The sequence below is a fragment of the Gymnoscopelus microlampas genome, assembly GCF_963454915.1.
Source record: "Gymnoscopelus microlampas genome assembly, chromosome: 6".
NCBI classification, from domain to species: Eukaryota; Metazoa; Chordata; class Actinopteri; order Myctophiformes; family Myctophidae; genus Gymnoscopelus; species Gymnoscopelus microlampas.
Window position 1 is genome coordinate 38,120,085 of NC_139943.1, and position 16,616 is coordinate 38,136,700.

General features: G+C 40.1%; 1 protein-coding gene across 1 annotated transcript; it reads left to right on the top strand.

The window, feature by feature from the left end:
• The first annotated feature begins 2,007 nt into the window (after window positions 1-2,007).
• LOC311046541 (guanine nucleotide-binding protein G(i) subunit alpha-1) lies at window positions 2,008-12,702 on the top strand. The gene is made up of 9 exons (XM_084058907.1): window positions 2,008-2,576; window positions 7,115-7,157; window positions 7,719-7,860; window positions 9,050-9,207; window positions 9,479-9,607; window positions 10,298-10,427; window positions 10,545-10,698; window positions 10,892-11,083; window positions 11,409-12,702. Exons 1-8 carry the CDS (start codon window positions 2,459-2,461, stop codon window positions 11,080-11,082), a joined length of 1,065 nt encoding a protein of 354 aa, XP_083915033.1. The 5' UTR covers window positions 2,008-2,458; the 3' UTR covers window position 11,083; window positions 11,409-12,702.
• Window positions 12,703-16,616: the final 3,914 nt, after the last annotated feature.

Sequence of the window (16,616 nt, forward strand, 5' to 3'; positions counted from 1 at the left end):
AGAGTGCTAACAAGCTGTTAAAAAATCTCTCCATTCATCTCACACACAGCTCCATCACTCCAGTGTGGCAAAGCACTTCTTGTTGCCTGGAGGTTCTATAGCAAAGTTGTGCCATAGCAACACCTGTAAATACTGAACATGAGTCCTAATGAATCCAAACGAAAGCGTCTATTAAAAACACCTCCTTCTTGATGGAGAAAATGCTACCTGCTGTGATGTCTCCACATGCTTCTGTGTGCAGGCCTACAACTAACTTGTCAAACAAATTGCCAGCTTACAAAAAGGTCCTTCAGGTACTTTATTTAATGGGCACAAGCAGCAAAAAATCACTGCCTGTGGCCACCTGGAGGACCTTTGACTGTAAGATAACCTTTCTAGACAATGCACCCTTCAGCTATTAGAATTAGTTTGAATTGTGCTTGCATTACCTTGAAATTACACTACCCCTAACTTGTACAGTACCTGTATATGAAAATATTTCTGTTTCTATGGGCACTCAGTGAGAGAGGATTGGAAAAATGATGTTCCTGGTTTGCATGATGCAGAGGACATCTGCAATGGAAATACCATGTAAAGTAAGGAGGTGAATTATGACCACACCTCTAGCCCTCCCTCATTCCCTTTGCACTTATGATCATAGAACTAGATCACTTTAGGTCAGACCAGTTAATCATAACCAAGACAATAAATGTCTTTAAAAAGACCATAGACAAAACCTCAGCTTACAGTGAACAAATATAATTTATGTTTTTGCAATCTTACATGTTTTATCCACTTGTAGTATCAAGTCAGCAGTCATTGGAAATAATTATTAGCGCATTATTATTCAAATATATATTAATTTAAATGTCAATATGCTCTACTTAGACATGCAATGTACATAGGATTGCTTATAGAAGTAAGTGTTTAACCTACATTGCCCAAGCTGGAATGACACAATATAGTCATGACATGCACCAGTCATTTGAATTCCTGGATGTGGTCAAGGGAACAGATAGACCACAGGTTTTAACTTGTATTTAGATACTTAACTAGCCCTCAGCAGTGCTTCACCTTCAAAGGTCAGTGTATTCAAAATCAAATCATTTTTCCACTTGGTAAATAAAGGCTGATATCACATTTGTTGCTGCCCTTTCATTATAGCTATTTGATAGGCTATGTTTTCTGGGTATTATTAAAATTGGAAGTAAATCTTCATCTCTTCCCTTTCTGTTTTTCTCTCAGAATCATATCTCCAAAACTAGTGTTTCAGACTATATTACTTACCATAACACAAACTTAACTCATACTAGTAGGCCTGGGATTATGGGATTATGTTCCCATCACTGGACAGAGGCGCATATATAATTGGTAGACTATGTGGTGGGCCTACCATGTTACAGTATAAGCCACACTTTACAGTCGTGTAAAGTAACTGAGTACATTTACTCAAGTTACAATTTTGAGGTGTTTTTACTTTACTGGAGTATTTCCAATTTTCTGTACTTCTACTCCACTACATCTCAGAGGAAAATATTGTAGCTACTTTTACTCCACTACAATTATTTGAAAACTTGTGTTACTAGTTACTTTGTAGATTTTGATAATTATTACAAAACATACATTAACCACTTCAGCCCTATATACAATGCCTTGTGATGTGACACATTGTGAGCTTGTAGATCTGCTATTTTCAAAAGATTTGTATACATTTGAAAACTTGTAAAATGGGACATTCTGCATGATGAGTACTTTCAACTTTTGGTACTTTAAAAGCATTTTGATACCAATACTTTTGTACTTTTACTCAAGTAAATTGTTATTTCCAGACTTTTTACTTAGCCAAGTATTTCTAAATTGCAGTATTGATACTTTAACTTAAGTAAAATAAAAATGAGTACCTTTTCCACCACTGTGCACTTGTATAACTAACTTACTAACTACATATCTAATACATAAATAAATGTAAAACATTTGAACTGAAGACTTGCGTTACCGCGCAGGCGCAGTTAACAGGTATGCGTGAAGAACAGAACAGGAAATGATCTATCTCTTCAACACTGGCCCAAAAAAAACCCTCTAGAGTCGAGTCCAGCAGCACAGCTCTTTTCTACTAATGGAGACACTGTCCATCCCAGTGTCCTTGTGAAGTTGTGGTGGGCGATCGATCCAAAGCACTGACCGTCAGAACCTGTGTGAAGATACCAACTCGGATACGAAAAATCAAGGGTCGATTTTTTGTCGCAGAGTAAAAAAAAAAAAGTGACTCGCGGAACAAACGACGAGGTTTGGGCGTGTTTGAGTGTAGTGTGTGTAGACCGTGCTGCCTCCTCCCGTCCTCCTCCATGCTAGCAGCCCGGTAGTACTAGTGTTTGCACGTAGTTGCACTGTGTGTGGAGAACTTTATACACATCAACTGTAATTTTGTTTTGTTCCGTTTTTTTACGTCGCGATTTGGATCTTCTTGAGCTAAAAGAAGATGGGGTGCACGCTGAGCACGGACGACAAGGCTGCACAGGAGCGCAGCAAGATGATCGACAGGAATCTACGGGACGATGGAGAAAAGGCTGCCCGGGAGGTGAAGCTGCTGCTCCTGGGTGAGATGGATGTGATGAGGGATGGATGGGGGGCCCGGTCTATTTGCTGGAACCGTTGGAGCCGTTTGATTAGTGTTGCCATGTCGGCTTATTATAAGCGACTTTGGGCTTCTTTTTCTGTAAATTTGCTTCTAAAAAATAATGGGTGGTTGCGGTTTTTTTGGGCTGGTTTCTAACGTGTACTTGGCTTTAAATTTTGTAAATATTTTTAAACCAGTGGTTCTCAAATATTTTCATAAATGATTTGTGCCGAATGAGCATTTGTGTTAAAATGTTTCTGAAGAATATTCCAATTTCCAAATATTCGACATTTTATTTATTTAAAGAGTTTTTGAAAATAGCCGATGCATAGCTGATTTAAAGTGCTCAAGTCATGTGGCCTATAGTTGCTTCTTTTTGGGCTTGTTTTCCTAGACCTGGTCTGCTTATTTCGCTCACTACATATGGCAACACTGCGTTGGGAGCTAACTAACGTTAGCTAACTGACCAACGGTTCCAGCAAATGGACCGCTTTACTAAACATTTGTCAATGTGATGAGGGTGTCAGGCCTGAGACCGTGTCAATTTTAACATCCCGCTTATACATAAAGCTTTATGTCCAACAGGTTGGAGAGACCTTTATGGATTGATTATTGGAATGGGTGGTGGTTCAATGAAAAGTTGTGGCGCTGGTCTCCAGTCTTTAGTCACAAGCAGTTTTATTCTCGCCCTCAAACTATTTAATCCTTATGAACTATTTAGTTGGTACATCAACCATTGTAGTACAACTATTGGATGTCTCAAATTAACCATCCAGAAGACGATTTGACGGTAGTTTTAGTAATGTTTTTCGGTTTGTATGTTAGCCTTAGCGCTGCCACAGGGAAGCAAGTATGGCCCCAATCAATGATACAGACGTCAACAAATGGGTAGCTACTTAACTAGCCCCTCACCTAAAATAAATAAAGTGGGGTCATGTTTTCATTCTCTTTTTGTCTAGGTTGACTCAGTTCTGAGAGACAACAGATAAATGATTTTTTTTTTGCTGTAGGCTATTTGCCTTATTTTGGGGCTGAATAGGTTTGTAGTTGGTTTTGCTATTGGTAATGTTTGCAAACATTGAAGTAAAAAAGATCTATATTTTGATTGATGTTCCATCTACAAATAAAACTATTTTAAGAATGTATGTGAATGTAATCTAGTTGACCTTTAAGTCCTAACTCTACTTTTTAGAATGCTCTAATCTGAAACGTATCTGTAAAATACACTGAATTTACCAGGTGATGGGAGACTACTTGGGCTAAATTGAAGCCTGGATTCGTACGTACAGATCTACAAACCCTGTAGAATAAATGAATACTGTCATAATGTCACTGGGAGTGCTGCAATCCAATGTGTTTATATGAAACAGCAGTGTTCTTGATCCTGTTTTATAGCCCGGAATGGTATTTTGTCTTTTCACAGGTCGGTGAGCATTCTGAGCAACAGTTGACACCTATTTCTCGGGATTTAAAAACAAAGTTCTTCGTTAGATTGATGCCGTCTGCTGGTATCTCATCTGGGCAAGGCGTTGCATGGCAACCTGTGCAGCCTTACTTAGCGTTACGAGCAATGTTGGCAACTACATACACAGAACACACACAGCCAGGGCAGTGATTTAACCAAACAAACTGGCTGTCTGTTTTGGGCGTGTACTAATCTCAAGTCATTCAACTCAGCGAGACCTGTTGCAGGAGCAGGCCACATCTTTCTGGCATGACCTTGTCTCAGTTGGCTCCAGCACTGACATTCTGACCCTGTTGTACCAGTCTGTTATGGACATGTGGCCACACTGGTGAACAATGTGTGCTGCTGTCCCAGCAGTCAGTCTCTGGGTGTATATGCGTCATTTGAGATGGGCCTTATTTGAATTTTCATAGTTGTTGTTTTTTCTCTCCCACAAGCACCTGCACAGAGCAAGTATTTTTGCCATATCCATAGCTGAAGAAGGTAAAATGAAATTAGTCTCAGGTACATATTATGCCTGTGAATGCTTATAAATTTCTAATAAATATCAAGATAATGTGCTAGTTTTTGCTTGTCTGTGTGAGAGACACTGCTTAGCTGCATGTGCTTATTGCAGTGTCGGCCCTGCCACAGATTCAGCAGGGGTTGTCTGCATTAATGCAGTAATCCACAGATGACATTTATCTTCATATGGATATTTTGAGTGGGAGTGTCACCAAAGATCAAGGTGTACTTCACACATGCTACAAAAAGATATCTGTTCTTTACCATTAACCTAAATAGAAGAAGAGAAAGCAACAATGTTCATTGTCCTCCAGAGAGGTGTCTGTGTCCCATAATATGGATTTTCCTGAAATAAAGGTTTCAATCATATGGTCTGAGGAAAATGTGCAGGCTTGTCCATACTAGGGCCACAGCTCTGCTGACAAACTTGAACATCAGTCAGCCCCCCATTCACACATGCACACACTTTGTTTCATCCCTCTGTCATTGGCACCCGTTTGGATCTCGGCAGCTCCTTGAGGTGCAAGTATAGATTATTTTCAAATGAAATGTACATTAGATATGAGGTCTGCAATGACATTAGCTGTGCGTCTGTGGTGCACGCCTCTGTTTTGTCATTTGGGATTGTGAATTGGCGAACAGTTCTGTCACTGGGGATGCAGAGGTCCCAGTGTTGGGAAGGTAATTAAAATGTTGTGTGCTCAGGTGAAAACACTGCTGTCTCAGAGGAAGCTGGAGCTGTATGTGGTAGACTGGGTACCATAGCAGTACTTTCTGGCTAATATAGACATGATGAATGCTGTGTGTAGATTTGTACAAGATAAATCTTACAATTGTTGGCTAGCCTAGTAGAGCTACCAGCACTCATATTTAATATTCTGCAACACGGATCTCACAGAAATCACACTGTCTTTGTGAGATGCATTTGACAACTGAGCTGAGCCAGTTAGTGTGGGTTAGTAGCCTGCTTAAGCTGTATATAATCTCATTGACAGGAGGATCCAGTTGATTAATCCAGTCGCGCTAAGACTAAGCTAATTCTGCCGTTACCGTTAGGCAGCTACCTATGCTGCCTTCATTGATAACCTAGCATCAAATCTAATATGCAGTGGATTAAAACATTCATAATATTAACTTACCATTAACATACCCGTCATTTCCACCCACCGTCCATCTGGGCTATGGGACTGCAACCACGACTACAGATCACATATTCTGAACAAAAGCAAAGCATGAATAAACTGCTTAAATTGGGGAAAAGTGAAAAAATGTCTTTGTCACTCTCTTCATATGCCAATGGTCAATGCCTGTGTGCAAGTTCAGATCAATTGGTCAACCCACTGAGGAGAAAACGTGGTTCCAGACAGATGGAGGTTTCTTCATAGTAGGATTGGATAGTAGGATAAAACATCTCTTACAATGCTTTAGTTCTCTGCAGGTCAGCAATGATTATAACATCATTGCTTCAAGGTGAAGGTAGATTGACCTAAACCCAGGTCACTATTTTAGCACTTCACTACGAGTATTCCCGTGGGTGCAGATCTCATGGTGCATCTGGCGATAAGTGGCAGCGTTGTTATAGGCAGCAGAAGCTAGGCAGCTTTACAGACTATGGTCACACATGCTCGACTGAAGGTGAGTAGCCATTTGCCAATACATGCAACTGCATCAAACCGTTGCGCCATCAACGGCACGTGATGGGTCAACGAGTCACAACCTGCTTCACCCCTTCACTCACTTAGACTAGAAGTGAACGGGACGTGTCTGTTTCAGTCGTGCATGTGTGACCGTACCCTTGGTCAGATGAATGGTGCTACCACAGGGAGAAGAGCTGCTGCAGATATACTCCATGTAGATGGTGTAATGCTGAATTGGCCAGGTTTTCTAGAGCATGAGGACATTCTGAGCATAAAGGATTCTGATGGCAAGCTATCCCAATTTAACTGAACCAGAGCCTAATCTTCAAGACCCACAAATGGCAACAATAATTATTGCCATGCCAGGGCGGTAGGATACACTGCAGCAGACACCATTCACCTAACCCCAATTAATTGACACGCAATAAACTTGCCCAGCACAATCCCCCTCCCTTCTGGCTTTGACTTTATCCCCCACTCAATGGACCACTTTCTTTGACTGCCTTCCCTGGGCTGTTGAAAGAACAACAAAACACTATTATTGTCATAGAGTGAAGGGGTTATTTTCTTATATTGATTTTCAGTGATTGGTTAGTAGCTTTTTGTCGATGTGATTGTGCATTGCTGGTTCTAAGAGATTATACTGATGAATAAGTTATGTTGATACTGCATCTTATGTGTGTATAACAAAATAGCTTTTAAATTATTAATTATAGTTGAATATACCATCAATTATTTTCTTTTTCATAAAATGTTGTCAATCAGTGTCATTTTCCTGCTTAAGTGGGATCAATATCGTGCATCCCTAGTAGATAGATTAATGTTACTTAAAGTACTATGTAGTCTTAAAAGGTGGAATGCCGTCTCGTCATTAACATTTGTCTCTGTGTTCCCTCTCCCTTTGTTTTTAAGGTGCTGGAGAATCTGGGAAGAGTACTATTGTTAAACAGATGAAGTAAGTTTAGTGTCTTTTTCTAACTTTTGGTTAATTATACCATATTCCCTGGCAGATGTACGTTAAAATTTGTTATGGCACCTCACACAAACACAAACATCCCCAGTCTATTGTTTTAATCACTGTTAAATCATTGCTCATGATATATTAAACTGCAACCATAACATCAATAATAAAACATAGCAGCCATTTGTTTGACTCGAAAGGGGTTAGCTAGACTTTTTTGGGTAGTTTTGCTATTAATGTTTTCAATAATGAAAGTGAAAACATAGTAACACTGGCTCTACCTTTCTTCTTGGTATGTGGCCATGGTATAAGCACAATAATATACTCCTTGTGAAGTTCTTCACCTCTGCCTAGTTGTTTATTATATTTTCCCATGTCAAGACAACATTGTTCATTATTGCGTGCCGTACATATTGCACTTTTTTGATTTGATACTGACAAACACAAATAACACAGAATACACACTTATCACAAGACTTTTACTGTCTTTATAAACTGATGATGGAACTAATGGAATCAGCTGCTTATGGTGCTTCTTTCATCCCATCTTGATAGGATCATTCATGAAGCTGGCTACTCAGAGGAGGAGTGTAAGCAGTACAAGGCTGTGGTCTACAGCAACACCATCCAGTCCATTATTGCCATCATCAGAGCTATGGGACGCCTCAAGATCGACTTTGCTGATGCAGCTAGGGCGGTGAGTGAAGAAAGTTTACGTTTTACACAGATCTTGGTACATATCAAGCATCAATAACTTTATAGGGTAATCTTCTACGCATGAGCATGGAAAGCAAGATTCTAATTCCATAGTAATAGTAGTGATGAGCCTTTATTTAATAAACTTAATTTATATAGCTCCTTTCATAACTAGAATGAAGCTCAGAGTGCTTTAAAATATTGAGAAAATGCAATACAATTCATTATACAACCTATTATGAGCAGGACTTTGATTTACCACAGACACCCAATTGAGTGTAAATGTATTGCCACAACTTGTGATGCCAGTCCTTTGCATCACCTTCACTAAATGTTTCAGATCAGGTGGATTGATGTGTACGCTTGTTTTGGCTCTTTTTCATTGCATACAACCTACGCAACTAGCTTAGTTTTCCACTGCAGATTTGATCCCCTCTGTGTAGCTGGTGATCACAGTGACATCTGGCCCTCTGCATAGGAGAGTGCTAAACTATGATACATTTCACGCCAATGCTCTCTGGAAACTATCTATATACAGTTTAACAAAAAAACAGTTTCTGATAACATTTTTGGCAAGAAATAGGCCATGCAGTTGCTCAATATAAAATGTATCGTCATCGCAAATTAATATTAACATGCACAATATACTTATTGCAAAATCGCAAAAAAAAAAATATTTACAGGTTTTTATTCATTTCAACCAGAGCCTTCTATTAGAGAGTTGCGCCAATGAGGGGTCAGAAACAGCGTCGGTCACGTGGTTCATGTAGCTGGAAATAGTGACAAGGAGCCGTCGACTTCAATGCATTCCATGAACTTCCTGTTTAGGGATTTGTCACTATTCGCCAATGTATGTGTATGTAGAAGACCTGGCCCGAAGAAGTGAACGGAGTTGGCGTAACTCTCTAATAGATGGCACTGATTTCAACTATCTAGGTATAAAGCATTTTTTTTTTTTGTTGATTAGTCATAGTGTCTTAGCAATTTTCAACAATTTTCTTCCTAGTCTTCCTAATATCCAGCACCTTTTGGTATCTCCAGAGCTCACTTGGAACCTTGATGGAGGTGATACCAAAAAGTACCTTTTGCTTTTACCTGGAAAACTGAGTTGGTTTTATGCAATGGAAAAGTACCATTTGTGAGATTTTGGTAAGAAAGAGTGTTCACTGGAGATGACCTGTCATCCTCAGGATGATGCCCGTCAGCTATTTGTGCTGGCAGGCTCGGCAGAGGAGGGCTTCATGACAAGCGAGCTGGCCGGGGTCATCCAGCGCCTTTGGAAGGACGGAGGGGTGCAGGCCTGCTTCAGTCGCTCCCGAGAGTACCAGCTCAATGACTCTGCTGCATAGTGAGTCACACAAACTAGCTTGTAGGAATTAGTGCTGGGCCATTTGGTTCTCAAATCACAGATCACTCCTGACTGTGTTGCTACCCCTTTAAATTGTTTAATTTTGAAGTATCATTTAATTTAATAAAGATATAAGTATAACATGGAGGACATTTAAGTGTTACATTTCTTTACAAGAACTAGAGTAAAGATGCCTAACATATTGCCTTTCATATTTTTCCCTTTTCCATGGCATTTTGCTGCTCTGACCATCCCTCTTCTTTCCCCAAAGTTATCTGAACGACTTGGATCGGATAGCCAATGGGGCCTATGTGCCCACCCAACAGGATGTGCTCAGAACCAGGGTGAAGACTACTGGCATCGTGGAGACACATTTCACCTTTAAGGACCTGCATTTCAAGTGAGTACTCCTGCTGTAGTGTTAATGTAGTGACCAGACCAGGGCTTTTATGCCCTGCAAACCTGTTTATCTCAAACATTTAATGATTACTAAAAACTGTATCTAAATTCAGACATCCATAACTCGGACGACTGTAGTTCGCTGTGTGTGTCTCCAAGAATCCGAGGCCCATATACAGTATAAGCCTATATGGAATTCCGGTTGTCAGGAACTGCCGGGCCGACCGATACACGCATATGTGGGCATATACTGATGATATCAGGGATCTCCATATATGGGCATAAAAGGGACAATGTCAGACAGATGGAGATATCCACATTTGGGCATAAAAGGGACACAAACAGACAGAAACAGATCTCCATATATGGGCATTCAAGGAACTCGTACAGACATATGGGTGAAAATGTGTACGAATGTTATCGCATAACCGGGTGGGGCATGCATTCCCAACTTGTATCGTTCCCGAGTAGGCTGTTTCCCAACGGGCCTAGTCTAGTATTTCAAATAACTCCTAAGGGTCAAGTTTGGACAGGTCACATTTTAGTGGAGGGCTGGTAATATGCAGTTTCAGGAGGTTTTGAGGTATGAGAGGGTGGCTGAACAATTGGTATGCGTGTCTTTATGCATTGTGTATTTCCACAATAACAATCTAAATCTGTAAAAAATAAAGAATCCTATATTTTTTTGTAGGATGTTTGATGTTGGTGGACAGAGATCTGAGAGGAAGAAGTGGATCCACTGTTTCGAGGGTGTCACCGCCATCATCTTCTGCGTGGCTCTAAGTGACTACGACCTGGTGCTGGCTGAGGATGAGGAGATGGTGTGTCAAGTCCCTTCCTTGCATGTCCTCATTGGTTATTCTCTATGAGTCAGGGTGCTGAATGCCACTTTGTGTCAATTCCATGCTCATTCGCCATAATGTCTTCCTCTCTGTCAGAACCGAATGCACGAGAGCATGAAACTCTTTGACTCCATCTGCAACAACAAGTGGTTCACCGAGACCTCCATCATCCTCTTCCTCAACAAGAAAGACCTGTTTGAAGAGAAGATCAAGAAGAGTCCACTCACGATCTGCTTCCCAGAGTATGCAGGTGGGTGAAAGACTTTTATTAAAGGTGCACTTGTATGCAGGTGTAGTAGTTATATAAGCTATGCAAATAGTCAGTCCATGAGCCCTAGACAAGTATGTTTTCAGTTGTTGTTAAGCAACACCCGAGATGCAGATGCATAGCATTTCCATCACCTGCTTGTCATTACTTCTCCCCTCCCATCTCTCCCCGTCAGGCTCTAACACATATGAGGAAGCAGCGGCTTACATCCAGTGTCAATTCGAGGACCTGAACAAGAGGAAGGACACCAAGGAGATCTACACCCACTTCACTTGCGCCACCGACACCAAGAACGTGCAGTTTGTGTTTGACGCTGTCACTGACGTCATCATCAAGAACAACCTGAAAGACTGTGGCCTCTTTTAGGGTAAGACGGCCTGTTTAAAGGACGATGCCAGCATCGTTTGTCATTTTTTTCACAGCTTCAACCATTAAGTATTTTGTACCTAATCAGCCATTTTTCCATCAACAGCCTTATTTATTTATTTTTTTTATCTTTTCTTTTGTTCTTCAAAAAATCACTGTAATGGTAATTCATGGACATTTGAATTTAGTTCTGAAATCAATCTTTTCTCCAGCGACTATTTTCAGCTAGACTAGCTTGAATTACCTGATCTAAAGCAAGTTTCAAACTCTGATCCCCCCCCCCCATTTCTAATCGTGATTTTGTAATTTCCTTTCTTTCCACTCAGGCACTTTGGTGGGCAGCTTGCTGTGACTTTTTCCAAGGGAAGTCTGTGACCAGAGGGAGATCATCATGGACACTGTTGAGAATGTCACTTTTAACTTCTTATTAACTTATGTGGATCTCTAAAGCCCGAGTTATACGTTGCACACGGGTGTTGCGCCCTGAAAATAGTCGATATACAAGCTCACAATGCGGACGTGTTGTGAGCTTGTATATAAGCTATTTTGGTACGTGACACCCGCACGCAATGAAGTATAAATCAGGCATAATGGTTTTAAGATGCTGTGTAGGAAAACAAAATGTGTAAAATATTTGTACAACTGTCACTATGGCTGGGGATTTTTCACTGTTTTTAAAAACATTTTTGTTTCACTGTTTTTAAAAACATTTTTTTGTTTCACCAGTTATTTTATTTTTGCTTTTTTATATATATATATATATGAAAAGGGGGGCGTTGGATGCATTTTGCCTTTTTCTTTTTGAAGAGATGGACCATCTTTTGTTTTGTTTGTAGGTACTTGTGCCTTGCATGCCTTAGTTGCAGTGTCTCATTTTCTGTTGTCCCAGCTATAAGGTCTACTGTAGATGTTTTCAATAAACCTACCCCCAGCGCCAAGTCCATAGAAATTTCCATGTTAAAGTCAACATACCAGATTTCTTTTTTTTGCCTCTGTGGACGAATCAAGCAAGACCAAGTGGATCACTATAGACCAACTCACTCTGATGCCTGATGGATACTTGGTTGCACATAGTTTCTGCCACCGAAAATAGCCAATCTACAAGCTCGCAACGCGTCGCACCGTGAAGCGTTGTGAGCTTCTAGGTGTGTAACTAAATATATCCCAGGCTTGATATTCTCTGAAGGTTACCTGTGTTCAAGCCTTTCAGGATGTGTGGCTGTGTGTATGTGCTTTGGGTGAGTGCCTTGACATGGGTGTGGCCTGTGAGAGTGTTTAGCATGTATGTAATGTATGTGTGTATATGTCAGTGTAGACAATATAAATCAAAGGGACTCTACTCTCTACTTTTTTTTTTTTATGTGACCAAAAAGGCTGTTCTCTCTCATATTACTGTGTGCATGTTGGTGTTTTTATTGACCAACAACATTGCTATTCCAAATTATGACCTAAGAGAAGCTTTTAAAATTACAATGAGGATGATGGTTATAGTGTTGTTGCAGAGATTAGGACCACATATCTCGGTACAGTGCATAGATCAATGGGTGATTGGTGTTGACATGCACTGTTATGTTTTGTTTTGATGGTTTCAGGTTACATATGCCCCCCCCCCCTCCCCCCCCTCCAAAAACCCCAGCCTTACGTTTCCTTTGGATGGGGACGGTGAAGGACTAATTTCCATTATTTTGCTAATAAAAGCTGCTATGGTAAAGCCATGGCATCCTTTACAAAAAATGTTTCTGGTGTCTTTTGTTTTATTATGCAAAATGTTGACTTTGAGTGTATTACTATTATGCAAGATACTCATAATAACACAATTATAGTAAATCATCAGTTATGGTCATTTTGCCAGCCTATAGCTCATCTGATGACATCTATACATGTCTTTCTCATATTGTTTGGTGTTTTATAAATTAAGTAACTAGAAACTTGGTTACCTGCAGTGGTGCAATGTGCAAATCTAAATACTTTACCTCCCCCTACTGGATACAAAGATGTATTGCAAATATTGAACATGAAGCCCTCGGCTGTAAATGTGTTTATAATAATGATTAACATGAATATTCCCATACAGCATGTTGTATTGATTTGAACTTGAGTGAAAAGGTGATTTTATGCTATCCAGACAATTGGATTTGTCCACTGATCAATACACATTAAATTACACGTATATGGAAATGGGTAGGGCATCTGTTTTTGTCTCATCCTTAGTTAATACAATACAAAATAGATCAATTATGCTCCTATAAATAACAGTATTTAATTTGACAGATTTAGCATTCAGTTGAGATCAAACAAGTTCAGTATCAAGTCAAACCTGAAACAGCCTCTGTACACTTTAATTGATTGGCTAGTCAGTCAGACCTTTACAATGCCTGGAAGTTTCACAATGGCAGGGAATTTCCGGAGAATAAATGGTTTCATTTTTAGCTGTGATCCATGTGCAGGTCATTTTGAGTTCTTAACAAAGCATCTCAGAAGTCCGGATTCAACAGTACTCTTGACAGGTTATGGAATACATCCTGTGCTAATGGTGATTGATTTCATGACCAGGTCCTTACCAAGCCAAGCAGCTAAAAGAAAGTCACCTTTTAGCACTCTGGTTCAAGTGGGTGGGATTTGTTTAAGCTAATCTTTAAAAATAGGAAATAATAGGAAATAAACCGTGATTAGTTACACATTAACATTATGCATTTGAGTCTTAGTATATATAGAATTCATTTTGGGCCTCTTTATTTGCACAGACCCTATCATTGAGACAAAACCATATGCCACATCTTACAGAAGTACGCTACTGTGTGATAAAATGGGTAAAATGTGTCTCCCCTTAACACCCTTTGGAGAAGCTGGGAGTGAAATGTATATGGATTAAGGCCCAAACTGAATCATATGGTCAGGAAATCCACCCATAAGAATAGCCAAGAAATCCGGCCACTGTTGTAGCTCTAATATTTAGTAGAATATTTGTACTCATAGGGGTTCCCATAGCTTTTATAAGATTAGATGAATGATTAGAGAATAATTTATCAACAGTTATACAATTCCAACAGGGTTATTTGAACTGTCAAAATTCCAGACTTTATTTTATTGGAAGCAGCCCACCAAACTGGTTGTGACTAACCATAGTTAGTCATATGAATACCAGTCAATATGAATCATAATACCAGAGCAAGAGCTTCTGTCTTGCACTCTCAGCTAAGCCATCACTGCCAAAACACACTGATTAGACATTAGCTGAGAGGACACTATTTTAGGATGCATTGTGTGATTTTAAAGCTAACTGTGCAGTCATTTATCTAATCCCCAAAGCCCTCACAGGGAGATCAGACACTGTGGATATGAGGAGAAAGGATGATGATTATGTTAAATCATGATGATGAAGATGTTGAATCACCACACAACTGACATGAACTTACTGTGGATGACCGAAGCAACACGGAATATTACAATCAGACCCACAAGGACACGATAAAACATTGTTGTTGATGTGTTGATTAATAGATTGTTACGTATCCACATGAAATGTTTATCCTGGGAAATTGAAAGTTATAGAAGTTTTGTGTTTATGTGCATGATTTTATTGTAATGTTGCGCTTGTGGTCTAAGCCAGATATATGACTATCATCTAAACTTTCAGTTCATAATTAGATGTTGTTGTGATAATATGCTGTTAAGTTGCAGTCATCAGATACAGATCTAATTCACTTTTAGATTGTGTGTGTGTGTGTGTGTGTGTGTGTGTGTGTGTGTGTGTGTGTGTGTGTGTGTGTGTGTGTGTGTGTGTGTGTGTGTGTGTGTGTGTGTGTGTGTGTGTGTGTGTGTGTGTATTAGTGCACCCACCCATGCATTTGTGCATGTCTAAATTTCATTTCCCTTGCACCAATCTATTATAGCACACACGGGATTTAATTGACAGTAGCGAGGTCTAATGAGATTCCATCTCATCTAATTTGTCTTCCAAACACTGCTGTCTTCTTGGATGAAATATGATACTTGTGTTTCAATCGACGGCTTGTTTCCACTAAAGCCCCCGACACACCAGGCCGACGTCTCAACATTGATAAGTGTTGGACAGTGTCCATACGTAAAGCCCAGGTGAACAAAAGGAAAAAGGCTGACCCCACTCCCACTGTGCCCAAGCATTTCCTCCAACAGCCCCAAGTCAATGAGGCAGGCAGCAAGCTGAAAACTCCCTCTCTGAGGACACTGTATGACTCATGTTATTGTATTTTTGCCTCATGTTGTTGACAGCCCCCCCCCTCTCTCTCTCTCTCTCTCTCTCTCTGTCTCTCTCTCTCTCGCACGCACACACACACACACACACACACACACACACACACACACACACACACACACACACACACACACACACACACACACACACACACACACACACACACACACACACACACACACACCATCTGGCAATATTTGAATGACTGTGTTAAAAAAGAGTGCAGGGTAGTGCTTCATGTAAAATTTAAGTTTAAACATTTTGTATTGAAATATGAAACCCAGCTTTCAGGGGGGAAAACAAGCCTGAAGTTATTGTAGAAGCCCCCTACGCTGCAGTGACACTCACCACAAACAACACTGAAGGGATGGGGTCTGAACAGCTCTCCCTCATGCTGTCTGGAAGAACTGTTAGTTTATGGCTATACACAGTACAGTCCTCTGTGTTCATTTCACTCTGACAAATGTAACCATTTGTAAATGTATCCATTTGGTTGCATTTGCACACTCTCTGAGTTACAAATGGATACATTAACACTGAGGATTTTACTGTGTACCAAAGAACTGATGAGAGGCATGGCTGCTCTGATTCCTTCTAACAATGACAAAAAGATGAGGTGTTTAAAGTGACTCCAAATTTAGCATTTTCTTTTTTGAAGATGCTCCAGCACAAAGCTTTGATAGCAGCTACTGTAGCTTTCTTGTTATTGGATTCTTCCACCCTCAAAAGAAAGATCCCAAATGATCAGAAGCACAGAGACAAATACAGAGAGATGTTATATAAAGGGTCAAATTAGCACTCCAGAATTTACTGTATAGTTAAACTATTAATATACTTAATAAACACCACTTGCTTTTAACTAAATATATACCTAAAAGCAGCCCTGGCTTGCCTCTTGAGACATCAGTCTGACATGCCAACAGCAGAGGCCTGGATAGAAACCCTGTGGGGTTATGAATCATATCTTAATCCAGCCAATTTTCTGGATTAAACAGATCGTCTCTCCGGTGTGGTTCCTCTCTGGTACATTATCTGATTAGGTTTAGCATTAACTACTTCTGCTAGAAACTATATGACCTATTTAGTAAAAGAGATGAGTTATAAAGTGACGTGAGAACAGGACCCATCCGTATTCATGAATTATTTATTTGTTGTTTGGGAGAACACATAACTTCTAGAGTACACGACTACAGTACATTCATGCCCCTATGATAGGATACAGTAGTCATGTACTCTCTGGTACAGTATTCAGTGTGTACGCACGCGTGTACGCACGCACGCACGCACCCACGCACGCACG

Bases quoted from the DNA above. Each gene is read 5' to 3' on its own strand.
- LOC311046541 (XM_084058907.1), top strand. From the start codon at position 2,459: ATGGGGTGCACGCTGAGCACGGACGACAAGGCTGCACAGGAGCGCAGC. The intron at 9,608-10,297 runs GTGAGTACTCCT...ATTTTTTTGTAG, and splicing joins TTTAAGGACCTGCATTTCAA to GATGTTTGATGTTGGTGGAC. The intron at 10,699-10,891 runs GTGGGTGAAAGA...TCTCCCCGTCAG, and splicing joins CTGCTTCCCAGAGTATGCAG to GCTCTAACACATATGAGGAA.